At 31.9% G+C, this 19954-nt stretch overlaps 3 protein-coding genes across 9 annotated transcripts in view; 2 read left to right on the top strand and 1 right to left on the bottom strand.

Annotated features, from left to right (window-relative positions):
• LOC124957676 (adenylate kinase 7-like) overlaps positions 1-19954 on the top strand; it is a 77021-nt gene that overhangs the window by 47276 nt on the left and 9791 nt on the right. The window lies entirely within an intron of this gene.
• On the bottom strand, positions 613-18144 carry LOC124957669 (guanylate cyclase soluble subunit beta-1). Of its 7 annotated transcripts, XM_047514810.1 has the most exons (16): positions 17906-18144; positions 17259-17662; positions 16688-16761; positions 12994-13094; positions 12322-12440; positions 11298-11453; positions 10796-10949; positions 10373-10380; positions 10226-10267; positions 9183-9311; positions 8749-8831; positions 7880-8050; positions 7145-7382; positions 6770-6910; positions 6382-6539; positions 613-2495 (listed from the first exon to the last, which is right to left on the bottom strand). In XM_047514810.1, the coding sequence occupies exons 2-16, from the start codon at positions 17259-17261 to the stop codon at positions 2366-2368; spliced, it is 1707 nt and encodes a 568-aa protein (XP_047370766.1). In that variant the 5' UTR covers positions 17262-17662; positions 17906-18144; the 3' UTR covers positions 613-2365. The 7 variants fall into 7 exon arrangements, with proteins under 7 accessions (XP_047370766.1, XP_047370762.1, XP_047370764.1 ...); XM_047514806.1 differs by having other exon boundaries at positions 10226-10380; positions 17906-18139; XM_047514808.1 differs by having other exon boundaries at positions 10226-10380; positions 17363-17662; positions 17906-18137.
• LOC124957673 lies at positions 2755-6352 on the top strand. The gene is made up of 2 exons (XM_047514819.1): positions 2755-3080; positions 3515-6352. The coding sequence occupies exons 1-2, from the start codon at positions 2951-2953 to the stop codon at positions 4417-4419; spliced, it is 1035 nt and encodes a 344-aa protein (XP_047370775.1). The 5' UTR covers positions 2755-2950; the 3' UTR covers positions 4420-6352.

The raw sequence follows: 19954 nt of genomic DNA, 5'->3' as shown, positions 1-19954 counted from the left end.
AATTGACCATCCGGTTTCTCATTTAAATACCTGCTGCTTACCGTTCACCGTATGAGAATCCCTCCTTACTCTCTTACCTGTTTGCCAACCTATCTACTTGCCTCCTACCTGCCAACCAACCAACCAACCTACCTACCTACCTACCTACCTACCTACCCACCTACCCACCTACCTACCTGCTTGCTTGCTTGCTTGCTTGCTTGCACGATGAACCTCTGCTCTTTATGGGTGCGTCCGTGAATACAAACACTCCATGGAATCTCGTACACCTGCCGAAATTTCACCAAGACCTGTGGAATGCGCTTCTGGCTATAATGGATCGAACATCGTACAAATGGAAAGTGCGAGGAAAGATCTACTCGTCTCTTCATCGACTATACCATATGTACATACATACATACATACTCGTTCGATATCGATCAAATACATCGATTAACTATCAATTAGATTTTTTTTTACCATTTAATGATTATGTTACTTTGTTTCATCTATTCACTGACGACGTTCACATCTGCCTACAGTTGTAGTAGAAATTTTATAATTGTTATTGGATTCCATTTGTTGTGTTATTGAAAGTATATTTTATGAAGTTCTATCATTTTTCAATCCTAGTTATATGATTGTTAAATTTAATGTTAAATATAAATCGCACAAGAATCATCGAAAAACATTGTTTATAAAATATATTAACATTGTAAAATAAATTAATAGATAAATATTTACCAGAATAATACGACTGATTTCATTCGATGACAAATATTTACATGAAAAGTAGATAAAAATAATGAAACATTCAGAGAACGACTTGCGTCGAACGTATCGTAAAAACACCTGAGATCATTTTTAAAAAAAAACAATAAAATAACGTGTAAGCGATATCTAACATAATTAACTTTGAACGTCATATTTTTTTTGCATCGTTGAATATATTAACGATATCATTCCTTCAGGGTATAATTTCGTTTTAGCGTCGTTTTAAGTCATTACTCGTAAGCTAGATTTAAAAAAAGAAAAAAAAAAAAGAAAAGGAAAACAATACGAATCAACATTGTTCTTCCCACTTTCTCCTGAAAGGCTTATAATCTTCATTAAAAAAAAAAAAAAAAATTGCCAAGTATAATATTATCCATCAAACTATCGAGATACGATAAGAAATATCTATTCATTCGTCCATCTGTTTCGTCTAATTTATCTAACATCAACCATTCATTTATCCATAACAATTGTATTCGATGCAAGTTGCTCATATACATAAACTGCCTAATCCCGAGGTCGATATCGTATGTGTTTTATTATATAGCCTTATTTTCTGCGTGCCTCACTCGGTAAACCGGTCGAGAGTAGTGTGTTCACTTTTTCTTGGACAACGTGAAACTTGTATACCACATACCACTTGGCTATGGTAGTAATGCGATTATACGAATCACTATAATGAACATGACGAATATTGCCAATAAAGCATAGCTTATAGAAACGCATAATTTTCTAAAATAAAAAAGAACATCCTAACATCGTTTTCTAGACTTTAACGATCCGACAGTACGTTTCAACTATTTTCTAAGACAAAGTGAAGAAGATACGTCGTATTAATAAAAGAAGAATTATGACAGACGAACAATTAACACTTTTACGGTACCTATTCGATTGACCTTGTGACGTGCATGGGTCATGTAGAAGATCGAAACAGGTTCCGTTATATCTTTTAACCGTTTACATTCCTGTGGGTTTCTGGTCATAGCTGTTTATTTTTTATTTTAAGATTTCTTCGAATCTATCCAAGTCAATATGATCGAACTTCGTCGACCTTTTCGATCGTATGAAATTTTAAGAAATTATTATGACCTTATTTAAAAGAAATTTCCTTTAATTGATCTTCATTAGCGATCGACTTATTCATATGTCAAATATTATTATCAATGAATGTTTAAATCTCTGATGATTATATTTCTTATCACTCAGAATACATACACATATGTATACATATACGTATATATACATATATATATATATATATATATATATATATATATATATATATATAATATAGAATATATAATTAACTAATAAAGAAAATTTTTTAAATACTCGACGGTAAGACATCTAAATGTCAAAGAACTGTAAACTTTTCTTATGAGGCAAAATGCGACAGATATCAACATATACATATTGTGAAAAACGAACGACGAGATTAATCGATGTTCATAAACAGTGAGATCTTACGGAGCTCTTCCTGCAATTAACGATTTTATTTCACTTTATAATATTTTATGTAGAAGCTAATGGTCTATCGGGATCTCCTGTTTTATTGCTATAACGATAGTCTCGACGATTATGATGGACAGAAATATTCTTCTTTGTGATCGTTTTATGAATTTAACTCCACTTCTCTAGACAAGAACCATACGTTCATCGGTTCTGATTTTCCTTTCATAGTAACCGGACCCCTATATTCCAACAGAAATTGTGGATCTTGATTCTCTGGCATGCACAAGTACCTGAAAGGAAGAAATAAAAACAATTTACATCAGTAAAAGTTATCAAATTAAATTCCACGAACTCTAATCAGTTTACAATCTATGATTTTATTTTTTTTTTTATAAAAAAGATCAATCATTTCATGATTCATAGAATAGACAACATTAGCAAAAAATGTTCTCATGCGTAGGACAGTATTTACCGAGGAAGCCCTTAGAATACTTTACGTAAGGTCTAAACGAATTAGCTCCCTCTTGTAAGTTTCGTTCGGTTAACGTAAAGTCGATCATTTGGAGGTCGACAATCGTGAGAATGTCGACTCATAGTATCGGACATTTAAAATTTGTTTGATATCCTTCTTTGTTCTTACTTTATTATTATTATTATTATTATTATTATTATTATTATTATTATTATTATTATTATTATTTATCGTGAACACGTTTATCGAGAATATCTTTATCATCTTCGAAGGATGGAAGTGCTTATCGACTGTTACTTCGACAAATTGTTTTCCGAATTGGAACGCAGTTGTTTAGCGTCGCGATACAAGCGGCGAGAACTCGTCGGATATTTTTCAGACGTCATAAACAGTTGTGCGGAAGGTAATATAACCTCTTCGATATATTTCAAAATTCTTCAACGTGAGTACGCTTGAAAAGTAATTGAGAGAATTGGAAACGACGACGGAGATACTGGTTGTTTATTGGAGAGACATTTGCTACGTTTGCTTTTACCGAGTCAATGAGTAATAGAGCGGAGAGCTAAGATCGTTCAGGGAAGAAAGTTCGATAATCGATAAAAGACACGTTTAGATTTAATATTTCGTAAAGATTTTATCAAATCTGTTTACTTTTCTATGAAATTTTTAATACGTACCAAAGTTATCGAAATGCGATCATCGATCATTTGCATTTTTTGTCTTTTGTACCTATACATTATCAGCGTTATCAACATTATATCAATATAATTAAAATAAAACATAAAATTTATTTACTCTCTCGATAACTCATATCTTTTACTAATTTTCTATATTCAGCGGAGAAACTGGACAAACAAGACGTCTGCGAGAGAATAGTCCTATCGGCATTACGTTATCACAACATTACAATGATGGAAAATGGCCAAGTATGTTTATTAGGAAAATTCCATAACGTTCTTTATGTGGCAGCAAAGCTCTGCTTCGATTGGAAGTTACGAAATAACGAGATAGTTATTCGTTTGTTGAACGACATATTCTATTGTGAGAAGACATTCGAAAGAATTTTCGTGGGAGCTATATTTGGTACTAGGGTGACGCATTTTCTATCTGGTTGGAAAAGCGATTTCGAAGATCGGGAGGAGAATATTAAAGCATTGGTATATTTTATGGATCATGCGATTGAAGGTAAATTGGAATATCGTTGTGCGTCTTCAACTATAAAATCTCGTTTCATCGACGTTCCAATGGAATCTTATGGTCAAGTTGTTCCACTAAGAGTTGCGATTCAGCATGGTGCACCTGATATACTTATGATAATGCTAAGATACGGAGCTTCGATAGAATCGGACAACCTAGCACCGTCGCCTATAGAAATCTTATTGGCTAAATTGAACGAGTACGATATTCAATCATCTGACGAAAAAATAATCTATCCGAAAGATCTACTTGTATGTTTGAAATTACTTTTAAGAACTATACCTATGGCAAGTGTAAAAACACCGAATCATATAGCTGCTCATAGCGGAGTCCTTAGTGTCTCTATGTATGAACATTATCCTAATTTGGTCGAACGAAATTTGGTGCCACCGGAAAGAAGTGGATTATGTCCACCAGAATTAATACATCTCTGTCGTTGTAGTATAAGAGAGATATTGTTTCGAAATTGGGCTCTTCCCCATGGCATTCAAAGACTTCAGATACCGCAAACTCTGAGAAATTATCTGGACATAATGTGCGATTGATTAAAATAGATTTAATATTTATTACATATAATTAATGAAAAGAAAAAAGAAAAGGTTCGATGGTAACATCGATTACGGTAAAAGCTTATTTGGCACGAAAAAGGAGATGGATAATTGTTTCCAAAGGTAGGAGAAATTCTCCTTATCGCTTGATTGGTGTTCATTAAGACCGATGAAGACGTATTTTCTATGAGAAGTATCGATGCTCCACGCGGTTCGATAATCATTACGGTAAAATTATAAGGGGATCTAAATCTTTCTAACCTGACGATCGTTTTAATACTTTAGACTATTTTCTGGATTAAAGCGTTGTAACTAATGTAATATTCAGACATTTTCTCAAATAACAGGATTCTATTTATTTTTACTTTAAATGTATCTGAAATTGTGTTTTACGTTTAAGAAATTTGAAAAATCTCTTCGGGTATATAATCGCGATTAGAAATTAAATGAATGCGTTTGACTTAAATGAATTAAAGAGAAAAAAGTGATATCTATAATCGCACATAACTATCAATCTATACACGTTTTCTTTTTTTTTTTTTGCAAAACACGTTAGTTTAAAGACGTCTAAACACGTTAGTTCTTTTTCTTTTTTTTTTTTTTTTTGCAAAATTTTAACTCCAACATACTTCGATATATTTTTCAAAATAGTATTATACTAATTAGGAACAGTTCGTAATCTACTTTCCGTTATGTATTGGAAAAACTTTTCGCGTTTATAGCTCGACGATAGAAGGAGACAGATGTATGTTAAAGAAACTTACGTCAACCACATGGTTAACGTGTAAATTACGAGAAAACTATCCGTAATATCGGCATAAGCGACGATCTCGTAAATCATGGAGAACTCCCAGCGCTATTAGACGTGAGGGAAAGGGCTTCCCGATAGTATGAGTCGATCAATAATTGCACGTAATATTCTGACCTTACACATGTGTATTCCTTCCTCTGGAAAATTCGTACGTAAATATACATATGTAAGTACTTACGTATAGTAATACTAGCTGGGAAAATTACGGTAAACGCAAAGGCGAGTATCGATGAAAGAGAGTTGAAGGGGAAAAAAAACGAGAAGGAAAAAAAAGAAAGTGGACGAAAAAAAAGGAGAAAAAAGAAATAATTGCCTCTTACCTCGGTGCGAAATGCACAGCGCGATTTAATCGTTCGTTTCGTTCTCCCGCGTTTACCTTCGAGTTTGCTATAGTTCGCATATCTTTTTTATATGTACGTATGTATATGTATCTATCTGTGACGATTTTAAAAGTCGATCGTATAACTTTCGATGGAAGTCGAAGCCTTTTACTTTACTCTTGCATAGATTGCAGATAATACGCGATTTCCAACGAAGTGAACTTTAAATCAAATTCGAAATTTATGCTACTTTATAAAATACAAAGTTTTCATCAAAAAGCAAACGCATTTTAAAAGGATCAACTTGATTTTGCAAATAGTGATATACCAAAACAGAAAAATCTCTCGAACGAATGTTTTTTGGAGATCTTTCTTTCGTCGAACGAAATCGATAATCGCAGGATTGACGATTGAGAATTTTTTTTTTATCTTGCTCAATATATTCTCGACAAGTTCTCCAATGAATTTCGCTGAATCGACGATTAATCCAAACAATTGATTTCTAATCGTTTAGCCTGCGACATTAGATACGCTAGTCTATCATTGTTTTTTTCGTTGAGTGTAACTCTTTCGAGATGGATAATTACGATCGCAACAAAGCATTGTTCGATTAATAAATCTGACTACTGTTCTCATTATTATTCGATCATTGTATTGTACTAATATTTGTAATAAATTTCTATGGAAAAGACAATAAATGTAATCCTTTTATATAACAAATAACGGTGTTTAAAATTCGTAAATGAACGATCATGTGAAATGAGATATGTTAATAAACGATGAAATTATGTGAATTATATGTTTTGTAAAAAGTAAAAATATTTTTACCTGTAAGCATCCTCCGAAACATTTATTTTACCAGGTTCTCCGGTGGTTTCTGTTCGACTAGTAAGATTTACGGTATTTCCAAATAGACAATATCGTGGCATACGATGTCCGATTACTCCAGTTACAACTTCGCCACTGTGTATACCGATGGTGATTTTCTGTAAAATATTTTATAACAAATAATATCTATTTATAATTGTTCTACAATGACAATCGAATGATTTGTTTTCAATACATTTTTGAAACATCGTAAAGTATTACGATGTTTCAAAATATAGTAATTACATTATATTTTTGAAGGAAATTAGAAATATACGTTTTCCTTCTGTTAACTCTATCTTTTATATATAAAAGAGCAAAAAAAAAAAAAAAATAAGAAAATACAAACCACAGGGTCTCCATCGATTTGTACCTCGTCCGCGGCAAGATCCATCATATCGAGCGCAAGTCGTGCTATACATCGTGCATGACAACGACATGGCTCCGGTAATCCGCTCACCGCCATATATTTGTCGCCTACAGTTTCCACCTAAATAAGAAAAGTTAGTTTCTAATTAAATTACACATTCATCTAATTGTCCGTAACACATCTACAATTTCAAAGTATTTCACATAGCAATCCGAAGAATGACAAATGGAGTTTAAAGTTTCTGTCAAATTTAATTTTCGATTATAAATTAAAGTCCTGTAATTCTGGAAGAAGAAAATCAATTGCTATTACTAGAATTCATTGCTCATTGATGACTAAACGAAATTTTTCAACCTTGTAAACATTGGGATTCTTCTTTGGATCCGTGAGGACGTCGAAAGCAGTATACAATTGATTGAGCATGTTAACAATCTTCATAGCACCACCAGAATCTGTATGAGCTGCACAATAAGCACCAAACCCAACGATTCCCGAAAAGAGAAGTGTCACGCAATCGTATTTCTTCGCAGGTACTGGCCTCGAATGTCTAAGTTCGTTCGCCACGGAAATCGGCAATACAGAGTATAGTAACCTATGGATTAAGAAAAAGAAAGAGAAAGAGAGAGAGATATTTCGTATATTATCGAAAAAATTTCAACGGAGAAATTAATGAAAATTTTCTGTCATCTTTCATCTGCATTTACTTTTATATCCGAGATTTTAAACACAAAAAATGAAGAAACTTATTTTGTCAACTATAGTCGGTTTATTGTCAAAGTAATTTTCATTTTCATCGATATGACCGATTCCAGAACGTGATATTGCAATGCAATTAAATTGAACGATATTTCCTTCGAGATAAGGAAAGAACAAAGAAATAAAGTAGAACGTAGAGAGAGAGAGAGAGAGAGAGAGAGAGAGAGAGAGAGAGAGAGAAAGAGAGAGAGAAGAAGAGAGTAATTTCTTTAAAAAGAAAATTTTACGACGTGATAAAAGTCGATTCCAAGAGATTCTTATGGAAGCTAAATAGAGGACAAGCCCGATGGGGGTCCCTTTATCAGAAAGTTTTGGGCCAACAGAAATCCTTACCTGTCGGTCTTTTGCTTCTCACCGTCGAGTTCACGATACGTTTGCTGTAGCTTATCGGTGAGTAATTCCAAGTTTCTTGTCAACTTATAATCCGCTTCAAACTGCTCCGACATCAAGACGAGGTCCCTCGTTGCATCGTGTAGTGGCACATCGCTCAGGAATAAACCACGTCTACGACACACCAAACAAGAATTAGTATGCTCTTCTAGTCTTGACATATTTTTCTTCGATAACTTTCTCTTTAATCTTTTTTTTTTTAGACATTTTTTTGTTTTTTATTTACAAATGAATACTCTTACGAATGTAAAAATATGTTCAATGATGCTCACTTCATATTTTTCCATATAATAAATTCATTAAATAAAGAAATATACGATTCCATGTTTGTTATTCTTTCTTTCTTTCTTATTCTTTCTTCTTACTTTAATTTACATAAAGAAAAGAAGTTCTTTAAAAAGTACGAAAGTTACATATATTGTATGTGTGTGTGTGTGTGCGTGTGTGTGTGTGCGTGTGTGTGTGTGTGTGTGTGTGCACGCGCGCGCGCGCCCATATGTGTATACGTATGCGTAACCGGTTGCGATCAAAGTGAGAAAGAAGAATGAGTACAGGTAATGTCCTTAAGAAAGTAGAAAGTTCTTGCTTCTTGAGTACGATAAAAGTTGGATGCGCCTTAAGGTGGCAGCCGAACTACTTGCTAAATCACGCTTTTTCCTTCATAGAGATAGACTGTTAAAATATTTTAAATGAATAGTAAATTGACAGAAAAATCGAAGAGATTCATGCAATTGTTATTCTTTGATATAATCATCTAAAATTTATAACCTACTTATACGTCCACTATTTTTATATTTTTTACAATCTATTACCTCGTAAGATCGTCGAGATTCATGACACTGGGATAAGAAAGGAAAATCGTCAGATCACTCTCAGGTATGTACAACATTTGACCCTTCAACAAAAAATGATAATATTTCGTCACGAACGAAGCGAGAAATGTAAATTTCTCAAATGGCTAATAACTCATTCAACGATCAAACTTCTTTGTACGAATGCAAATGTATTCTATGTTTCAAATGACTTTAACAATATCCTTTGAGAAGACAAAAAAGAAACAAAAGAAAAAAATCTCAATATCTTTGTATAATAGATAACGAGAATGACTTTATAGAAAACGATTAAATCGATTTGTCGAGTGATCTTCAATTATAAATTTACATCATATTTTTTTTCTACTATCAAAGTTTAACGAATGTCGAGATGATATTGATTTCTACAAATTTTAGACGATCGTTTTACTAACCTTCAAACGTAGATACGCGTATTCTTCCGAGGATGCAACACGCATCGCTCCTTTTTTAGTCCTCAACACGTAGACAGTGTTTATGTGTGACAGTATGTTTTCAAATGTTAATTCCAAATGCGGCCTGACCTAGGAATGTCGACGACATTATGCAGCCTTGTTTTGCGAGAATTTATTTATCGGGTGCGGAAGGAATGTGCCAGAATTCATAATGCAGTTCGCTGGAATATAATCGACCATCAAATCTCTTTTCGTATGGAGTCGAAATGTCCTGTATAGACTTATTGTGAATATAACATTGGACATAGCTATATATGTGTACCTATATATATATATATATATATATATATATATATATATATATATATATATATATATATATATGTATATGTATATGTTTAGAAAATTTATAAGTCAAGCATTTTTGACATTTTTACTCTAATCTTAAGAAAATTCGTAATTGACGAATATAATCAAAGACGCATGAGAAACATTTTATTTTCTCCATACTCTTGTAAAACATCGAGATAAGATTAAAGGATGACATTAAGTGTCAAGTATTTCTATTTTATTTTTTATATACGCGATATAGTCACGAACTGATGCTAATACGAAAACGTAATAACGTAGCCGGACTGGACACAACGCGTGTGTCATGTCGCTGGCAATAAACTGGATTCGAAAGATGTATGATAGCGTGCGCATGAATATGTATGAATTATAGGAACGGGAGGTTTGGCAACGAGGAATACACGACGCAATTATGTTAGCTCGTTGCTTGGTAACAATTAAGATCGAGTTTCGAAAATTAGCTAGGGAAATTTAGCGAGTGAAAGCAAATTAATTATAAATTAATATCAGCAGGTAATATTTCAAATAAACGATATATGGACGCAATACATCCTTAAAATTGAAGCATAATTTTGATATAAACTTTTATAATGGAATAAACGATGACGTAGAAAATTATGTGAATGAAAAATAGTTAAAGAAAAATCGAAAATGCAAAACTTATTTGATGAAATTATAAATTTTTTACTTACGGCGAAAAGTATGTCGGTTAATTTGCAATTATCACTGCAGACCTGTGGTAAAATACGAGTGATGGTGTAGCCTGTTTGCACTATTGTGAGATCCCGGTCGAACATAATATGGAAAGGAAACACTCTGCAAAACGTAGTCGGGCTCACCTTTGGTTCTATGACAACCAATGAAAAATTTGTATATATTCTACATTCAAAGTACAAAAAATATGTCGGCAAAAATATAGCTACCTATCAGTACATATAATAATACATATGTATGCATATACACGAGAAAAATAAAAAATATTTATAATTTAGTTTCATGTTACACATAAAAAATATCAAATAGACTTTCATAATATTTTTGACGTTTCATTGAATGACGAGAAAATAAAAATTCATGATAAAGAATCGATTTAATAAAAACGAGCTAATGATTTGAACGAATTTCATAACGTCATATTTTCTCATTAATAGTCGTGACCCAGAGAGTCCCATTAATTCCACCGATGAATTGATTTTATAATTTAATAAGAATTTTGTATTCTATATGTATTAGTACGTTCGAAAGAAATTTATCATACTCACCAGCAGACAACATTTCATGTTCGACGATCATAGAATTTGAAACGACACCGGGTCCCGATGTATTGGTTATCAAAAATTGAACATGATCACATTCGTTTTTCGTCTTCAGGATCTCCATGTCCACGTCTGTCCCGTGAAGCTTTTTCGCCACGGTCTGTGCCATAAAAAAAACTTCTATATTTACGCTCTCATACTGTCACAAAACTTGTTACATTATGTATAGATATTTTCTGTAATATTTTTAACGATGGTTTTGGTGAATGTTCAAAGCTTCAATATCTATAAAATATATTCCTTCGATTTTTAACAAAAAAAAAAAAGAGTGATTCTGCATTTACTATGAAATTCAGAATATTTTATTAGATATTATGATGAAACGTTGTATAGCATTATATATATGTACGATATTCTATTGGTAAAATGTATTATATGATAAAAATTTTCTCGTTTAACGTTACATGAAATTCCATAATATTTTTAGATCTCTTATTTATAAGTATACCTTAACAATTCCAATAACGATATATTCCAAACCCGGTCGGTCCGAATAATAATGCAATACCAAAGCACCATCCTCTGGTCTTTCTGTACATCGAAAAGATGGTGCCCTCATTCCAGGATACAATGTACCCAAATGATCGTGAAGAGCATCTAGATTCTAAAATAGCAAAAAAACTTACCTTTAAAATATGTGTTTTTGCATTTATGATAATGCATTTAATTTAAATTAATATTCAATATTTGATATTGTATTATTCATAATTCGAAATCGTATATACTGAAGATATTTAATATTAATTACAATTGTGCTGTTTATCATAAATGTAAAAATGAAAAAGATTCAAAGAAATGATACAATACCGTATCGTTTGAAACTTAGAAAAATGTCAAAAGTCGTTTCATTGGTACGACTAGAACGGATCGGGCAAATGATCGAGCACGACGTTTTCAAAACGATGTAAAGGATGAGAGAAAATAAAATTCTTCGAACATTATGACAAGAACATAGTGCCGGAACGTGAGACTGCGTACGATAAAAGCTGGAAATGAAAAAGCCGAGTGAGCAGAAGCTTCTTAATGGGCTTCACCTGTTTTCTTATCCTATACCATCTCTTTCTCTTTCTTTCTTTCACTTTAATAAAAATTGCTTGCTTGACTCGACCCAAAAGGATTATTCAAAAAAATCTTTTTCTATACCTTTCCCTTTGAACGATATATTTCTCTAATATACTCGCAGGAGCCATGACCTGTCCTAACGGAAAACTGGTTATACGAGAAGTATCAAAATGAATTATGATATATCATCGACATTGTGTATGTATCATAAACATGAGAATTATGTTAATGAAACTAGTTTGTCAGACTAGTTTGGAATAATACGTATGTAGTACATAAAAAAAAAAAAAGATAAAGAAAAAAATTTATGTTTCCGTAATAAAAGAGAGATTAATCATATTTTATCAATTAGATTGTATTATAAATTAATATTGATTTAAAAAATAATAAATCCTTGTCATACGATTTACCTGCAAAAAATCTCTAGGTGTTGCCCCAAGAACTTGAAGGATTTTGTCGTATCCAGAATCCTGACAGAAGTCAAAGAACATTCGTCCGAACAATTCCAATATATCGTTCGCAGGAATGTCTAGAAAATGAAATGAGCTTAATAAATATAGAACTGATTTAAATCTAGAACAAATAAAACAAAACTCCCATATGCATCCCTGTTTTGTGGATTTGTATGCTATGATAAATCATATATTTGGTTAAATTATTTACACAATCGCATTGTTATTATTAATATCGTTTAATTGCTATATATTTACTTGAATGTAAGCAAGTTGTACGTTGGTTTAACATTCATAATCCGTCGAACATTAAGTATCATTGTCTACAAATAATATATAATATTACCTATGCTTATTTAATCTCCGCATTTATTTTGTTTGATTAATAAATTTTAATAACTCTATAATAAGACGTATATATATATATATATATATATATATATATATATATATATATATATATAGTATTTTAATAAAAAAGAAAAAAAAAAGAAAAACAATAAAATCACATAATTAACATATATTGCATTTTGAATTAGGAACAAAAAAAAATTGATATTATATTTATTAAATTGGAACAAATATATCGATTAACTACATAATTATATTTAGAAAGTATAATATACATACTCAATCGATTAACAGCCGCTGCTATAAGATTATATGTAATTTCATCATCGTAAATTTGTCGTACTAGAAATTGTCCGTCCATATTAACAGCAGCATCTTTCCTAAAGCAATAAAATTGCGTCAATTACTTTGCTCATGTAAGCATACCTATGAGAGCAATTAAACAGAAAGATTAACAATGACATATAAACGCAATAAGCGATAGAGCAATAAGATATAAGAGATAGCTTGTAAAACGTGCAAACAAGAAGGTATTTAGAAATGATATTTGTGTTTAAATTAACTATGAAAGATACAAATTATAAGGGGCAATAACGAGCGTTTCATGGATCGTCTAGCAAATAATAGAGAAAGCACGATACAGAGAGCTAGGAATATTAAATTCGTCTAATGAAACTTCGCTTTTATTGAATTAATAAATTAAATCAATAATAAATTAATGAATTAATATATATATATATATATATATATATATATATATATATATATCATCATTTATATCACCTTAATGTTTCATCTTCTTTTTGGACTACTCATTTTATAGATTGTAACAAAGACAAATATTTTAACAACTGTCTTATCTAGATTATTTAAATTCTTTCGATTTAATTGTTCAATATTGCTATATCCCCGATGTTAATTTAATCTTGGAGCTTTCCTCGAAAGCTTTACATAATTTAAAACAAATCTATACAGTTTTAAATTTTCCTAGAGTGTCAATCGAAAAAACTGAAAATTGTAAAATAAATTGTTTACTTTTAAATTTATCATGAATTTTTTAGTGAAAGTGTTTGATGGAAATATTATAAAATTTGAATATTCGAACGAAAGGAGAACTTCGAAATAATGACGTGCAATTTGCAAACACGATGCCATTCCCGAGAGAGCAGCGGTGGAAACCTCATTTAGGCTGAGTAAAGTGACCCTCTTATATGAGCCTCTAAGTGCCGTCGTAGCATTTCAGTTTCAGGGTAACTTCTATTTTAAGTACAATGGCGAAACACAGGGTACGTAAAATTTGTTGTCGCCCTACGTAACAATTCCTTTCAATTAAATCTAAATCGAGTCTTATTAGGATTTTCTCCAAAATAGAACACTTCTCGAAAATATCAATTGATATAATAGTAATAATTATATTCAAGCTAACTTTTGTTAATGAAATTACTAATTAGATTTAATCTTTCAATTGTCTAGTTCCGATTAGACCATTAATTAATTCTCAATGTAAAGCACATATGGGAAATATACATGCTCGATTATTATTATTATAGCAAGATATTTCAACAACTTGGACAGTTATCTAAACAAGTACATGCTAATATGATTCTCAGAATGTTGCCAATTAATATTATTTTTATAATTTAGGAAACATGTTATTTATTGTTTGTTATTTTTCTTTTTTTAATAAGATCGTTTCACTATGAGATTCATCATAGGCATTCTTATAATTATAAAAGTTACAACAATTATTATTTATTTAAAATGGGAAAATATTATTTTACTTTGAACGATTTTAAAACAATGTTTTTTTTTCTATAAAATTTAAAACAATTTACAATAACATTTTAACCTGCTGGAAGATACTTTGATATTTTCAAGTACTTTATAAATATACTTAGGGAAGAATACATAATAGGCAGGATCGAAGATTCATTCGAATAAATTAATTCGTTAAAATAATTTGAAACGTATCGTATGAGTATAATAAATATAATTAGGAAATGATCTATAGTAGAAGGTTGACATTCTCTCGTAAATTTACAATTTCATTTTTTCTAATTCAATTTTTCTTTACTGTTTAACTGTTTTTAATCAACCCTTTAAAGAAATTGAATAGTTTTGCCAAAGCGTTTAAAACGGAACACGTAATATCTCGTATTTTACTATCGTAGGTGGATAACGTGATCGAGTAAACGATTGGATTTTCCGTAGAAACGAAGAAAAAAGTAAAAATAAAAGTAAAAGTATCGACGCGAGATTCTAAGAATAATGGTTGCGTCTTTCGTTTGAAGAAAAACGAGTTAAACGAGCTAGCTTTTAGGCAATGTGCTCAGAGTTGAAAGGTTTCGTGTAATGCAATCTTTTGTTCGACTGTAATTCGAACTTTCACGATGTCATTTATTCGTTCTTGAAAACGCTTTATGCTTGATAAAATGAATAGAATTTTATATTTATACGTATTAACTTAAATTACAATGTCGCAACATTGTACTTCTTTGTACTAAAGTTTCTCAAAATTAAATTCATCCTTATTAAATGATGTTTCTCCTTTTACGAGAAACTTTTTTTTTAATTTCGATGAATTTAATGAAGATCCATCCGGATTATTAACAGAGGAAACATGCTTTAAGAAAAGTATTATTGAAGTTAACAAAAGCAATATGGTATTGATTGTAACGTAAAAAAATACAAACTAAGATAGTTCACATTCAAGAATTGAGACAAGACATACTATACAAAGGATCGTAACAAAGCAAAATAAGTACCTGCTCGAAGTAAAGGGAGCTACGAGAAACATAAATTTTTCTTCTCAAGTCGATATCTTTGTATTCGAAAAGATATCATATCGAAAAAATATCGTTTTTAAATCCTACTACGATATTCAATATCGTGCAATGAACCAAATGCTTTATGATAGAAATGTTCATTCATTATTCTGTTATCAAATGGACAAGAAAAACAGCAATTCAGCGGATTTCGATAGATCTATATAATATAAAAGGTAATTTCAGTTAGAACACTACCGAGGTGATAAACACGAACACGTATGTTTGCTGGGCTCAGCAAGAAAAGCGTCGAGTATGTGCAAGTGACCGAGAATATTTATGCGATACAACAGTTCAAATTTACAGCATCATTTGCCTATCGAAATGGCCTACGCTTTTCGTTTCCAGAAAATAAAAATGATGGAGAAAAAAAAGAAAATTCTATTTATATTACTTTTATTTTCATTTGCTGACGATACTGAATACATCGTTTAAATGTTATGAGTACATCGAATGAACTCAAAATTTTTGAAATTCCTTTAATAAGAAAAAAGAAAATATATATATATATATATATATATATATATATATATATATATATATACAATTACAATAGAAACTTCATTTATAAAGTGATTTTTACACAAAGTTTCCTTTATTTCATTTTAAATATAAATTGCTCTGAGAGAATCGATTTCAGCACTGAGCTCGGTTAGACAGTAATGATTTCTACAAGTTCTATATACATAGTCCGTTAAGAGAAAGTGGAAGAAAAAAATCAACAGATCCATTCGTGCGAAGCGAGAAAAGACAAACTGAAAGAAAGATCGTCTTCGTGGCTTTTACGGAATTACAAAAGAAAACGAGGTGCATCGATCTTAGCGATAAACGATATTGTTAGTTGGAAAGCACGTGGTCGGGACAAAAAGGAATACTCGATCTATCCTGGACGTGTTGTGAAAACGAAGAAAAAAGAGAATCGGATGAGCTAGATATATATCTAAAACAGTAAAGATAGAATAATCGTGATACATGAAAACAAGCGATAGAAATAAAATATTATAAACTTCGCGAGTGTCTCATGCAGAAATGAAAATTTCCATTAAGTACCGAAAGCAACGATATTTCAGCTCTTTCTTTTTCTTTTATTTTTTTAATTTTTTTCTTTTTTTTCTTTTTTTTTTTTTTCTTTTGTAGATTTTACCTACTTTATCTCATCCCATGTTTTGCTGCCAAAGTTCTTCACAACGAGGAGCTCGAGAGCGTAATTCACGAAACCGTACTGCACATATGACAGAAAGAAGAAGAAGAAGAAGAAGAAGAAGAAAAAAAAACAAAAAGAAAAAAGAGTCGATTAAAAACGGAGGGAAAACATGAAAATCACTCGAAAGCGATCATTTCAAACGCTCGACTTGAAGGGGGAATGTAATTTAAACGAACAAAGAAAAATCTGAGCTGTCACATGCGATAAAGTTTTCCTTAGTGATTCGAGTCAACGTCATAGTCGTCCTATGCGATCTCGTTTTGTTTTCTTTCTTTATTTTTTTCATTTAAAGTTCGTTAAAAATAATTCTCCTTCCCCCTATTTCCCTAATCCTCTCTCTCCCCCCTCTCTTTCTCTATCTCTATCTCTTTCATTCTTCAACCCACCTCCCCTTTCGTCCCCTTCTCCCAGCCACCCCTTCACGACGCGTCAAACGACTGCTCTCGAGATATCGAAAGGAATCGGAACTGTGATCATGAGAAATCGGCGAGTCGATTTTTGTTCCGAGGACGTACCATGTCTTGGCTAGCTCTACGATCGAGCAGACAGGAAGTGACGAAATTCTCTCTCACTCTTTACGTATCATTCCATTCTAATTGGCATAGGGTGCCGTGTTTACCTCGTGCACACGAGTCGCGTACTGGAAGACGCTCGAGCGTACGCTCCGAGGCGATAAGTATCGATTTTCTTGCTAGCATACGCGCCACCTGGTGTTCGTGTCGTTGCAACGTTACTTCCTCTTCCACCTCTTCTTTCCCTCTCACTACCCTCTCTGATTCCCTCTCTCTCACTCTCTCTTTCACCCTCTTTCCATACACTCTACCCAACACCCTCGAAACCACCAACGGCCGGTGCTCTTCTTCGATTCGTAGACCAACGCTACCACTGACAAAGGCGACGAGAAAGACGATGACATGACCTGGAATCGACGAGACTCGATATATCCTCTTTTACTTTTTCTTATTTCTTTATTTCTTTCTTTCTTTTTTTCTTTCTTTCTTTCTTTCTTTCTTTCTTCCCTTTTATTTCTTTTATTTTTTCTTACCATTTCTCTTTACGTATTACTTCGATTTCCTATATCTAATATCCTTTCTAATCATCTTCCTTTCGTTTTATCGTAGTTCCTTCCTATCTCATTTTAGACAATTGAATTCCTACTTACCTTGGTACCAACGAATTCCGTTTCAGTAACTCCAAGAGATGTCACCGGGTTTGACGTTGTTCCGTCGAAAGGTCGTCTTCTTTGCTTTCTAACTTGATGGATTTACTTTGAACTCTACCCAATCTCGAGGTCCAGTGGTTTAATGAATTAAAAGAGAAGAGAGCATTTCCTTGTTGGTTCGTTCAAATGAAAATGTACTTCGGTTTCAATGCTTTTTAACATGGCAAAAAGGTGAAAGTTTACTCTGCTTCGAGAAAGAGGGAAAGAAAAAAAAAATAAATAAAATACTAAAGAAGAAGAAGGAAAAGAAGAAAAAGACGAAAAAGAAGAAGAAGAAGAAGAAGAAAAACGAACGAACGATGAAGAAGAATAAACAACGAAGAAAATAAAAGCGTTTCGAAATTCTTCGACCAACATTTTCAAGCTTCTAAGTTTTCATCTTCTTAATCTCTATAACACGGTCAACATAACCGTTTATCTTCGAAGAGAATATTCGACTTAACCTTTCGATAGTTTAATTATTCCCTAACTTTGTTTAGGGGGTATCGACGACGCACCTTTGGTCGCAACAGCTGTTATACGTTCAAAGCAGCTTTGCAGTTTGACGTATTTTCGATATACACGGGCGACAACTCAGAACGCTCTACACGTTTTCTCTACGGTAAACCTAACGTACTTTAACCAAGTTTTAAATTATTTACAAGCGTATAAAGTATATAAGGCGTATCAAAAAGGGAAACATTCTTTTAACTAAAAAATTTAGTTATTCGAAATAGAATTTTTTTTTTAACGCAATATCGATAATCCTCAAATTAATCGAGTTTATTAAAGGATTAATTTTTAATTCGACGATTGGCAATATTATATAGGTATTATCTAAGTAATAATAAGTATCTAATATTATAGGGTATTTAATATTATATTTGATTCGCTTTATTGAAATAATTTATAAATAATAATTATATTATTTTAGATACTAATTAATCACTGACTGATCTTCGTTAATAATTAAATTCGTTTAAATGAAAAATTCAAACGACATTACCGTGAACATTTAAGTATTTTATCAAAGAATATTTAAATTTTTATTTATCATATTTCATCCTCGTGTATCTTTATTTTCTTAGGGAAAACAAAAAAAGCATAGTATAACTAAATGAAAATAATATGAGAAAATAGTCTTACTCAATATTAAAAGCACTTCGACGCCCCTTTATATCATATTACCCGTAGCCTCGACTTTTACCCTATCTCCTTTTCTCTTTCACTCTTGCTAAAGCATTATTTTGCGTTCTTTTTATACGAGGAACAATTACACCGATGCATACCGAGTAATACGGTAAATGGAAAGAACGTGAACGATAAGTTGAGAAGAATTTTCTTTGCCTTTGAAGGATGTACTTGATATACCTACTTTCTTGCTTGAAAAATAATTGCGAAATCGCGTGTTGAGAAAAGAAAATTTTAATCATTTCGAATTTCACTTTGAAAGTTTAAATTCATGAAAAATTTTACGTAAACTCGGGATCAATAACACATACAAAATGATTCGAATTTCTCTCTCTCTCTCTCTCTCTCTCTCTCTCTCTCCCCGAAAGTCGTTATCCACAATTTATGAAACAAAAGAACTCAGATATAGATATTAAACTACGGTGAAATTTTTTACATTACTTATCATAAAGTGACGATATTATTTATAGTTATGTTCCTTGTCGAACTCGAGAAAAATAAAATCGTCAATAACTCTGGAGAAAATTTTTCTTCTTTCTGGAAATTCCGGTACGATCACGAAATATTTTCTGCCACTTAGGAAGAAAGTGCATTCGGTATATATAATATATCTATCTACCTACCTACCTACCTACCTACATAACTGAACCTTATAATTCAGCGAAATCGTATTCTTCTGAAAACGACGAGATGTGGGTATTTTCTTTCGCTCGGAGTAAAATAGCATGTAGAAGGAAGTATTCTAAGAAATGAAAGTTTAATACAAGCACGAGAGTTTGAATGTCGGATCGGTCTTCCCATCTTCGAGTTCCAGAACAT

The sequence above is a fragment of the Vespa velutina genome, chromosome 2 (genome assembly GCF_912470025.1).
Source record: "Vespa velutina chromosome 2, iVesVel2.1, whole genome shotgun sequence".
NCBI lineage: Eukaryota > Metazoa > Arthropoda > Insecta > Hymenoptera > Vespidae > Vespa > Vespa velutina.
Note: the sequence above shows the minus strand (reverse complement) of the source record. Positions and strands in the feature narration are given on the sequence as shown.

What these genes read in the sequence shown, in the direction of transcription:
- LOC124957673 (XM_047514819.1), top strand. Translation starts at nt 2,951, where the DNA reads ATGGAAGTGCTTATCGACTGTTACTTCGACAAATTGTTTTCCGAATTG. An exon ending in CATAAACAGTTGTGCGGAAG is followed by an intron (nt 3,081 to 3,514) that starts GTAATATAACCT and finishes TTCTATATTCAG; the next exon opens with CGGAGAAACTGGACAAACAA.
- LOC124957669 (XM_047514806.1), bottom strand. An exon ending in CACCTAGAGATTTTTTGCAG is followed by an intron (nt 11,454 to 12,321) that starts GTAAATCGTATG and finishes TTGCTATTTTAG; the next exon opens with AATCTAGATGCTCTTCACGA. An exon ending in ACATGAAATGTTGTCTGCTG is followed by an intron (nt 10,381 to 10,795) that starts GTGAGTATGATA and finishes TGGTTGTCATAG; the next exon opens with AACCAAAGGTGAGCCCGACT.